The sequence below is a fragment of the Gigantopelta aegis genome, chromosome 3 (assembly GCF_016097555.1).
Source record: "Gigantopelta aegis isolate Gae_Host chromosome 3, Gae_host_genome, whole genome shotgun sequence".
NCBI classification, from domain to species: Eukaryota; Metazoa; Mollusca; class Gastropoda; order Neomphalida; family Peltospiridae; genus Gigantopelta; species Gigantopelta aegis.
The window spans coordinates 84,668,399-84,680,341 of NC_054701.1; the positions used below are offsets into that span (position 1 = coordinate 84,668,399).

The window sequence follows — 11,943 nt, forward strand, 5'->3', positions numbered from 1 at the left end:
TACATACATACATACATACATACATACATAAATAAATAAATAATATGCAAATAAAAAGATAATATCAAACCAAAAGAACATCAAATAAAATAAACAAACAAAAACAACACATTCATTACTATAAATGGCATAAACTTTATTATAATCCATTTTGTGTTTATTAGAGACAGTTTATCGACTGGTCGTGTCTTGCCAGGTACGAGGACAGTCCAGCGATTATCTGTAGAGGCTATGTAGGTCATATTTCAACAGTGATTCAAAATGGCTTCCAAAGTGCATTCGTTTAAAAGTTGGATTTACCTAATCTGATTGTAGGTAAGTGTTATTAGATTATCTCGACGAGCGTAACATGAATGACAATCAGACTGTGTACCGTCACATACCTGTGTCACCTGTTACACCTGTGTACCAAACTATACACAGCTATGTAGGTCGTAGTTCACTTTTCAATACCATTACATAGGGTAAATACCAAATTATGACACATACATGTCAACATTAGTGTTCGCTTTGTTGTTTTAAATGTTGGGCTCCATTGCTTTGCAATAGAAACGCAATAGAATTAATTTGTATTATCTCATGCAGTACACTACTTACCTATTTACTTGTGTTTCTCTTGATAATTTAAAGTTTGTTTATTCTCTTTGTCCTAATCTTTATTTTTCTTATATCATAATCAGGCTGAGTATATCCTTCCTAGCACTTTCCACTTGAGGGGGGGGGGGGGAGGCAATATCACTGTCTATGAGTCATGTGATGGTGTGACAGGAAAATATATAATGTGATGAGAGAAAGAGGTGGAGCGGCAATTTCCCCATACCCCTACCCATTTCCCGACCCTCTCACTCTTCCTCTCCCGTCCCCTCTTTCTCTTCCTCCCCTCTCTGTCCCGTAAGTGTTTAATTTCCATATTTAAGTTAAATCAACACAGCTAAATAATTAATCCATATGTTTATATATATATATATGTCGAAAAATAAACATTTCCTTTTTTCCATATGTTTAGTCATACTTGTATGATCATTGACCTAATTTGTGTGTGTGTGTGTGTGTGTGTGTGTGCGTGCGTGCGTGTGTAGTGTGTGCGTGCGTGCGTGTGTAGCGTGTGTGGTATGTGTGTGTGTGTGTGTCGTGTGTATGTGTCTGTAGCGTGTGTGGTGTGTGTGTGTGTGTTATGTGGGATGTATGTGTGTGTGCGTGCGTGTGTCTGATATATGTGTGTAGTGTGTGAGTGCGTCCGTATGTGTGTGTGGTGTAGGTGCGTGCATGTCAGTGTATGTGAGATGTGTGCGGTACCTGTGTAATTGAACGTACACGTATTTATTCCACTTTCAGACTGAATACCATCACACGATATGTTATGGTGAAAATAGCAAGATCTCCAATTTGCTGGCACACATTATGTTTGATACTTGTAGCTCTCTGCAAGAGGGCGTGGTCGATAGATGTATGTAAGTAAAAACTCATTTATTTGTGGGGGCGGGACGTAGCCCAGTGGTAAAGCGCTTGCCTGATGCGCGGTCGGTCTGGGATCGATCGCCGTCTGTGGGTCCTATGTAGTATGTGCTATCCTGTCTGTGGGATGGTGCATGTAAGATTCCTTGCTAGTAATAGAAAAATGTAGCGGGTTTCCTCTCAGACTATATGTCAAGATTACCAAATGTTTGACATCCAATAGCGGGTGATTTATAACTCTTGGCCTCTTCGGAGAGCTGTCAAAATATACTCTTCAAAAAAAGAAACGCAAAAGGGTACAAATGGGTTATAACTCCGATTTTATGTTTCCTACCGGTTCATGCTTTGTGAATATAAGGTCATTGCATGTCCCAAACACATTCCCACGGTTACATTCGATAAAACGCAGCTACTGTACAATAAAGTTCCAAAATGTGAATATTCGCAAAAACGCAGCCACGTGCAAACCATGTCACCACTGCACGTGCGTTGTCTGCATGTGCAACATGAACACCGACAGTATAAAAGTGCAGGGTGTTAGCTTGCCTGGCCTCTGTATCTGGCCGACAGTTGACAATCCAGGACATGCCACGTCTCAGTGAACCGCAGAGAAACAATGCCATCGGCCGAATAGACGCAGGCGAATCCAGAACGGCCGTTGCCAGGGCATTCCATGTGTCCCCAAGCACCATCTCCAGACTGTGGGACCGTTACCAGCAACATGGATCAACACGTGACCTCCCTAGATCCGGTCGACCACGGGTCACTACCCCCGGGCAGGACCGCTACATCCGGGTACGCCACCTTCGGGAACGATTGACTACTGCCACCTCCACAGCCGCAGCAATACCAGGTTTGCGCAGGATATCCGACCAGACCGTACGGAACCGCCTACGTGAGGTAGGAATTCGTGCCAGACGTCCAGTTCGAGGTGTCATCTTAACACCACAACACCGTCGACTCCGACTGCAGTGGTGCCAGATTCATCGACAATGGCCTCAACTGCGATGGAGACAGGTGTGGTTCAGTGACGAGTCCCGATTTCTGTTCCGACGTCATGATGGAAGATGTCGCGTGTATAGGCGTCGTGGTGAACGTTATGCGGCAAACTGCGTGCAGGAAGTGGACAGATTCGGCGGGGGTAGTGTCATGGTGTGGGCAGCCATCTCACACACTGGCAGAACTGACCTGGTCCACGTGCAGGGCAACCTGAATGCACAGGGCTACATTGACCAGATCCTCCGGCCACACATCGTTCCAGTTATGGCCAACGCCAACGCAGTGTTCCAACATGACAACGCCAGGCCTCACACAGCACGTCTCACAACGGCTTTCCTACAGAACAACAACATTAATGTCCTTCCTTGGCCATCGACATCACCGGATTTGAACCCAATTGAGCATCTATGGGACGAGTTGGACCGACGCCTCCGACAGCGACAACCACAGCCCCAGACCCTGCCCGAGCTGGCAGCAGCCTTGCAGGCCGAGTGGGCCACCATCCCCCGGGACGTCATCCGTACTCTGGTTGCTTCAATGGGCAGGCGGTGCCAGGCAGTTGTCAACACACGCGGAGGCCACACCCGGTATTGACATTGACCTTGACCTTGACATTGACCTTGGTGGTGTGTCCTATCACTTACTCACAATGGACTAGAGTGAATTGTGAACAATCCTGCAACATTTGGTAATTATCGGACTCACCATTCAATAATTAAATCAGTTCTCAAAATGTTACGACAATGTGGTTTTGCGTTTCTTCTTTTGAAGAGTATAGTTTGCATAAAAACATTCGCCGTTATACATAGCAATTAAACCGGAAAAACAATGTTTACCCTTCTACTAGAAGAAGACTGCAACCCTTGTAACGTCATTTTCTAGTAAAACAAAATATTCACCATCGTTTTGGAGTTTGAAGTATTGTCGCTCACAGGGACGGATTTAGACCTTGGGGGGGGGGGGGGAGGGGCTGGGACAGGGGCCCGGGGCACTTAGGTTCGGGGGTCCCTCAACATATACATTATATGACAATAATAAAAAAAATAAACTAATTTTATTTATAATTATTACATTTTTTTTTATAAAGAAAGTCCTTAGTCTGGATGGCCCCTCTGGCAGGGGGGCCCGGGGCATTTGTCCCCTTATAAATCCGGCAGCTCTTCCAGGTAATGGCGTAGCGACGATTTTATATTGAGGTTTTATATGGGGCAACCACATTGTCTATGAGTCCTCTTATGTCATGACAGGAAAATATACATTTGTACAACGTGGATGGGGAAAACGAGGTGTGATTAATTCGAGGGGGGTGGGGGGTGGGATGGGCATTCAAGTGAACTGAATCCAGTTTCAACATTGCATAGCCTAACAGATAGATCAGTTCTGATTAAATCAGCATAACATCTAAACAAAAGGAGCACTCTTTTCAATGGGGGGTGGGACGTAGCCCAGTGATAAAGCGTTCGCTCGATGCGCGGTCGGTCTAGGATCGATCCCTGTCAGTGGACCCATTTGGGCTATTTCTCGTTCCAGCCAGTGCACCACGACTGGTTCATCAAAGGCCGTGGTATGTACTATTCTGTCTGTGGGATGGTGCATATAAAAGATCCTTTGCTGCTAATCGAAAAGAGTAGCCCATGTAGTGGCGACAGCGGGTTTCCTCTCTCAATACCTGTCTGGTCCTTAACCATATGTCTGACTCCATATAACCGTAAATAAAATGTGTTGAGTGCGTCGTTAAATAAAACAGTTCCTTCCTTCCTTCCTTCCATAACAATATTAATAAATATTCGTATCTTTGCATTGTTTTGTTTGACCTGTAGACGAGATGGACCGGTACTCGGTTTGTGGGAAGGAGTTCTTCGTCTCCGACAACGACATCACGCTGATGTGGCCGTCCAAGGTGGCGCCCGCCAACTCGCCGCTCGAGTGCATCGTCTTCCTCACGTCCAGCTACACCGAGACGAACGGACGCTACAGACTGCAGATCATCGTCGAGTCCCTCGCCATCAAAGACTGCGGGATCAACCTGGACATATTCAATGGGCGCGGGGCGTTTGGAAACTTCATTGTGAGTACCACTCGCGTTTATAAGGTGGGGGGGGGGGGGGGGGGGGGGGCAACCCACACTATTTATGTGTGTATATATGATTTTATCAAATTTAATAGTTTAAAAAAGAGGTTTGATTGGGGGCCATGGGGCACCCGTACAATTCCCACCCACCACCCCACCACCCCCCCCCCACCTCGCTACGCCACTGGTGAGTAGACTACACACACAAATCTAGCGCGAGTACTCTGACTGTAAGACAGCAAGACGGACATTTGGATAGATAACGCTCTCTTTACGTAGTGAAATCGTTATGGTTGTCCAAGTGTCCGTCTTGTTCCATTATGGTCAGAATAGTGGGGATAACAAAAATATATCAAGTATTTGTGAATGTGTAAATATCATCGTAATGGCGGGACGTAGCCCAGTGGTAAAGCGCTCACCGTATACGCGGTCGTTCTAGGATCGATCCCGACACTGGGCCCATTGAGCTATTTCTCGCTCTAGTCAATGTACCATGACTGATGATTAAAGGTTGTGGTATGTGCTATCCTGTCTGTGAAATGATACATATAAGAGATCCCATGCTAATAATGGAAAAATATAGTATAGTCCCTTTAATGGTGTTCACTATATTAAAAATAATATAACTTTTAATGATTTATTAATTATTATTATTATTATTTTTTTTTTTTAAATAGTTTATTGCCCCAGAAATATGTTATGATAGTGTCAGGGTTGGGGCCCTGAATTCACTACCTTACAAAGTACATAGCAAACAATATACTAATATATAAAAAAGGAGCAGTGACAAAAGTGGAAATAAAAAGAAGATTGAAAAGAGAAAACTTAAAATAAAGTTATAGATATACTTCCAAACTGGCGTCATACTTAAAATTATACACATAACAAAAGTATTAAGTGTCTCAGTTGTGGCCTTCTAGAACTTTTAACCATGGTCCCTAATTGTCGTCGAATTCTATATGTAAAAAGTTTTTATAATATATGTATTTTTCTATTTGTAACTTATCTTTAATCAAATTGTTGATACCAGTTTCATTTAGTGTACTCTTTTGTAATTTTTATTTGTATATGTAATATTTTACGTTAACAATTAACCAGTTTACAAATGTATGTTTACTATTTATAATTCCAAATAAAACTGTGTTTCCTATTCAACTGGGTATAATCACCTTTTTGTAATAACCATTTTTCTATAATACTCCAGAGTTCAACGACTTTAGGACAGTCATAAAATAGATGCTGCAGTGTTTCTGGTTCATGTGAACAAAAGTTACATATATACTAGAATCAATCAGTTTTATTTTATGTAAAAAGGTATTTGTTGGTATAATTCTATGTAAAATCTGATACTGAAACCACAACAGCGTTGGGTCTTTTAAAGTTTAATGATTTATTTCATTTTATTTTATCATTTATTTATTTGTTTTGCTATGTTTATTATTGTTTTATTTATTTATTATATCATATTTGTTTCTGAATAAAAGTTTACTTCTTTTTAACATTTATTTTCTTATTACAGAGAGCGATTGGCTGCAGTAGTAAGAGTACCGACATCATGTACTCGACTGGTCGCCAGATCACGGTCCGATTGTCCAGACCTTCCGTGCTTTACGAGACTAATAACGAGTTCGTCTTCAAAATCAGAACATACCGTAAGACTTACTCATGAATGAATTAATGAATTGATTAATTAATACAAATCGCAGGAGACGTGGGAGCGGGGGAGCAAATCCTCAAATTCGGGCAAAAATGATAATGATATTCAAGGTCTTTTTACCATGTATTTCCATCATTCTAATCACAAAATTGGTTGTAATCTATGTAAAAATGCGTAGTGATTTGTTTGTAAACCTATATAGGTGTTTGGTAGTAATGCTAATATGAAAAAAAAAACTAAATTGTTAATTATTCATATTCGGGTTGTTTTTTTTATTCGGGTAAAAAACAGCCTGTCTCCCCCCAACCCCTCCTACAAAAAATGGAAGCCCGTATGCCTATGAAATTGGCTACTGAATGTCAGAGATTATCAAGTCTTTGACGTATAATAGCCAATGATTAATTAAGCCACGTGTTTTAGTCACGTTGTTAAACAAAAATAGTCTTTTAACTTTGAAGATTGTGTTAGAATTATTAACCTTTTGACATCCAGTAGCCGCTGATGGACCAATCAGTCTGCTCTAGCGGTGTCGTTAAACAAGATAAATTTTAACAAACATTAGGATTTATCGTATACCAGTATTAAAGGCCGTGGTACGTGTTATCCTGTTTATGGGATGGTGCATATCCCTTGTTACTAATTGAAAAATGTAGCTGGTTTTCTTTCCGTGACTATATGTGACAATTACGAAATGTTTGAATGTGTTAATAAATCAATGTGTCGTTAAATAAAACAAACTTTAACTTTGTATCTATATCTGAATCTGAACTTTATTAACGTGCTCATGTAACAGTAGGTTTTCAAGCACGCCCATTACGGACTTAGCCTCTGACATTGATAGTGACTACGTCCGGGACAGGAGGTGGAGGGTAATTTGGCATACAAATTTAGTAGTTATGTCAAAGACCTAAAGCCAAAATGGAGAACTGTAACACAGTCTACTTATGTCTGGAATAAAAAAACTTTAAGTCCAAAAATAAACTTTGAGTGCTCTGCCGAAAAGGTTAAAGGTGATTTGAGCCATTTTGACGGGCTGCCAAAATAATTAAAGTGCGTTAGACTATTTTTTTTTTTTTTTTTTTAACATTACGTGGGTGAAGAATTACAAGGTTCTATTTGCACCTCATTTTGAGAAATCGCCACTTGAAGTTTGGAGCTGCCATATCTGAATCATAGAGAGGTCTTTGCAATAGCTTTAATATAACAACTGTGCCTTACAATACCATATTCTAGGACTGTTTACCATGTAGATAATTTTATTTTCGATCAAATAAGATGGATAACTCATTTTTGGAAAAAATGCAGATAGAACCGTGTAATTCTTAGGGCACGATAAGTTTTTGAACAAGCGCCGAAAAACTTTGAGATGCGTTGTTAAAAATAAAACATGTCTTTCTTTCTGCAGGAGATGCTGACGAAGGTGGTGTCGTGTTCGGGACCCTGAAGTTGACGATTGGCGCCATCATCGGCATCATCATCGGCATCGTGGCCCTCATCGTCATCGCCGTCCTTCTGGGCTGGTGCTACAAGTCGGGCAAGCTGAACTACTACACGGGTCGCACGGTCGACGATGAGGTCAAGGACAGCGAGTCGAAATCAGACGCGGTAGGAATCAACAATGCGGCCCTCACGGAGAAGTCGGGGTCTGTGGAATCAGGCATCGACTACCGCAACCAGGCCATGTGGAACAGCATGACAGGCTCGCAGAACTCGACCAAACTGGGAAGAAACTTCTACCAGCAGAATGCCACCAGCAGATTTGCTACGAGGGGGCAGAGGATTCCCAGCGAACCGTCCCAGCAGTATTCCAACGAGAATCAGAGATACTACCAGAATGCGGATCCCAGACGCCAGAGCGAGAGTGGGAATGGGGACTACGAAAAGTATCAATATCAAACCGAAAACGCGTACGGAAATGACGCTGTAAGGCTGAATGTGGAAAGGAATGGATCGCCTGGAGGTGCTACATGGAGGAGGGATGACAACGCTGCTATAGACAGAAATGATCCCAAACGATCGAGTGCTGGGATGGCCTCCCAAGGACAAACTTTACCTCCTGATTCCAAAGACGAAAATGTCGGCATATTGAAGAGGGATGACGGAACACGTGGAAGCAGAGGTAGTCGAAGGAGTACAGGCAGTAATAAGGCAAACATAAAACAGGAGGATGAGGCGGAGGAGAAGGACCCAATAAACAGACCACCTTCAGGATTCTTTGAAAACCCCGATGCTGAAGGTTATCTGTACGACTATGACCACGTGAAAGCTTTATCCGACGAGAATATTGACCCTGCGCTAAAACCAGCTTCTGATAAACAGGGATATGACGCGTTTGTCCGTGACGCTCCTGGTGGAACAAGGTTAAGGTCCAGCGACAGAGAGAGTTTGAGAGGGAGTAAGCGAGATGCGGCGCATAAGCCATCTACTTCGCCCAGAAACAAGAAACGGGCCGATGGCGCGGCCGACGACGTTAACACGCCAGAACTCGGGGAGCAGGATCTGGAATCGTCTCAGATGAAGAGGTATCTGTCCAGCGACCTCCAGAGCGAGCCGGAATCGGAACAGATATCGAACCCGAACCTTGTTAATGCTGCTGTCAGGGCCACTGTTCCCAATAAAACAGAATCCCCGTCTACGAAGAAGAGAAAGAAGAAGGGAGGGAAGCACGGAAGGCAAAAGAGCGGGGATGGAGACCATGAAACTTCTGATCTTCTTCCCCCAGAAGCGTACGAGCCGGTTTTCACAACGCCAGTATCGTCCGATCCGTACCAACCAGCTAGTGTTCCATATGGGCCATACGGAGCTCCAGGCTATGGCAACAACATGTACCCACCGAATCAGCCGTTTCTGCCGTTCGGGATGATGCCAATGACGACATTTGTTCCATCGCAAGGTCAAACTGTTGCTTACGCCTACCAAACTCTACCTCAACCAGGGGCGGTACCTACAGGCCAACCGCAGCAGGTGGCCGGTCAAGCAGCGTGGATGGTGCAGTCCACCCCTACGAACGAGGGTCCTGTAAATAAAACAACATTCATGATGATGCAGGGACATTCAACTCCAAGCGAGGCATCGAGTCGCATTGGCGACAGTCCCGGTGATTTGAATAATATGGGTCACCCGGCGTTTTCCTCCACACCTGGCACAGAGTTGACGCCCCGAGGGAGGCCGAAGTTCGGTAAACACAGACCTGGTGCTGACCGACCGACCGATCCCATCGATATGTCGGTCATCGCTGCCGGGGCCGTGCCCCCAGACCCGGGCCCGGGCCACAGGTCGGCCGTAATGAAGTCTGGGATCGATCCAAACACGGGCATGCAGACGACGCAGGTCACGTGGACAGACAACATCGTCGACCCCAGCGATCCTCCTGGTCCCAATCCGCAGGTGACGAGGAAAACCATCACCAGAGTGACAGCAAGGAGCGGACAGGGGGATCTTCCTGAAGCTACATCAACAAGTAAGTTTAGTCTAACGTCTCGCTGATGGGTGTAGTGAATAAACCATAGGCCTAAAGGCTCTGGTAGGTGCTGGGTTCGCATCCCGCATCCCACATCCCACTACAGATGATTTTTAAATGCTATTTGAGTATATTTTGAAAAGCGACGCACGTGGAAATCGTGTATGCAATCAATTTTTTTTTCTTTTTCTTTTTGTACCATTACTATAACTGTATAGTGAAAAATGCCGAACATATTTACTGGTCCTTGTAGTTAATTTAGTTTTTGTATATTCGAATAGTAGAACGGCTTTATCTCGAAACTTTTTAAAATCGGATTATAAATGACACATTTAGCATAAGTTTGTTCATGGTTTAAGTTTTGTACATTTCAGTTATAAATCAGCTGGCAGGTCCAGAACCCGACGAGCCGGCTTTTCTGTCGCCGTCTGCGATTCGTCCAGAGCACCACGCACCTCGACCAATCACCGACCAGCAAACACACGACAGGGGGAACATAGGTTTTTACCTTGGACAGGGGGCCCCAGAACCCGTGGTGCACGATGCACCTGGAACGCACAGAGCATTTCTTAATCAAATACGAATGGACGAAACGGCGGCTTGAGACTGCAATATGTACCGTAGTAACTCTGCTAGAAAAACATTTATATGAAACCAAAACAGAATGGGCCGAATTTACAAAGCGTTTTTTTTGTTGTTTTTTTTTATATAATTGGGTGTTTTTTTTAAACGAGCAGGGCCGTAGCTAGCAGGGTGGCAGTTGTCCCCCCCCCCTATTAACTATTAACTACTCAGTTGCCCCCCCCCCCCCCAAACAAAAAATCCTAGCTACGGCCCTGACACCTATGTTTAATTTTAAAAAAAATGGCTTTATAAATTCGGCCTGAAACATTTTTCAGTGCTTGTATTTGCGAATGATATAATCTTTTTATTTTTGTTACTATTGAGTATTATTTATTAATGCTCTTCTTTTTTTGTGTATTTATGATTATTACTATTAATGATATTATTCATTGATTGTATAAGTTTTTTAAAATTGCTTTTTGCTGAATTGAAGTTAACAATAATGTAAGATACGCTAATTAAGTCAACCGAATGAGGCATGATTTAAACATAAAAGTTAATTACGTGTATAACATACACAAATTATGTATCACAGGGCCGTAGAAACCAGGGGTGGGGTGGGGGTTGTGTCAACAATCCGAGACCCGAAACAGTAGGGGTCTTTTTACCATATAAAAATGTGTATTTAAAATGTGCTTGAGTCCACTCCATCACCAACCATATTGTGTGCGACCTACTTCATATATCGGTCCTACGAGTCTGTATAACATTAAATATATTAGGTACCACCGTATTTTTTATCTTACATTTCATTATTCATTTTTTTAAATTTAAATCGTCTTTGTTTAAATGTAAAACCTAACACATACTGAAGTCTTTAAAATCCTAACATAGCCAGTGCCGGATTTATAAGGGGGCAAGGGGCCCCCAGACTAAAGACTTCCTTTATAAAAAATAAAAAAAAGTAATAATTATAAAATTAGTTTTTTATTTTATTTATTTGACATGTAATTTAATTTCTATGTTGAGGGCTCCCGAACTGATTGGTGATCAGTATGCCGTATGCGTGTCGTCAGTACTTTATTTTTTATTCTTCGTTATTTTGTCTTTCTTTCATCTTTTTCTTTGCTATCCTGTGTGTTCCTCCTCTATCTACTACTGTCCCCTACTCTGTCCTATGCTTTGCCACGTCCTTCTCATATCAACCATTCACCGGTCTTAATAACCATCCGTAATCTGAACCATAGAGATGTCACGTAGACTGTTGTTGGAGAGATCCCCGTGCCTCCATGCATAACGTAACAGAAAATCCAGCTAAATACATGGTTTTACGCTTAAAAAGTATTTGAGAAAAAATACCAGTGTTTTAAATAACTCACAAAGCACTATTTTGTATTTGAGATTCAACATGTTCCAAGAGATAATTTCATTTGGTGACTATAGTTATATAATCACTGCTCATGGAAGAAGGTACTCAAAACAGAGATGTAGGGTGCATTTTGTATTGGTGATATTGGTGTTCTTATGTATGCATAGAGTTTGTTTTTTGTAGTGTTTGTGGGAGTTTTGGGATTATTGTTTTTTTCAAAGACCTGGACCCATAAAACCATCCGAAATCGCTATGTTGTAAATTATTTGTAGATATATAATATCATTTTGTCTCTGGATATCACAGCAACATTTACCAATTATTAAAACTTTAAACATTATTATCGATACTATCTTAATTGAACAGAT

At 42.3% G+C, this 11,943-nt stretch overlaps 1 protein-coding gene across 1 annotated transcript; it reads left to right on the forward strand.

Moving 5' to 3' along the window:
* Positions 1-202: 202 nt before the first annotated feature.
* On the forward strand, positions 203-10,403 carry LOC121369214. Its single transcript, XM_041494146.1, has 6 exons — positions 203-315; positions 1,336-1,451; positions 4,275-4,522; positions 6,045-6,177; positions 7,588-9,642; positions 10,017-10,403. The coding sequence occupies exons 2-6, from the start codon at positions 1,361-1,363 to the stop codon at positions 10,244-10,246; spliced, it is 2,757 nt and encodes a 918-aa protein (XP_041350080.1). The 5' UTR covers positions 203-315; positions 1,336-1,360; the 3' UTR covers positions 10,247-10,403.
* Positions 10,404-11,943: the final 1,540 nt, after the last annotated feature.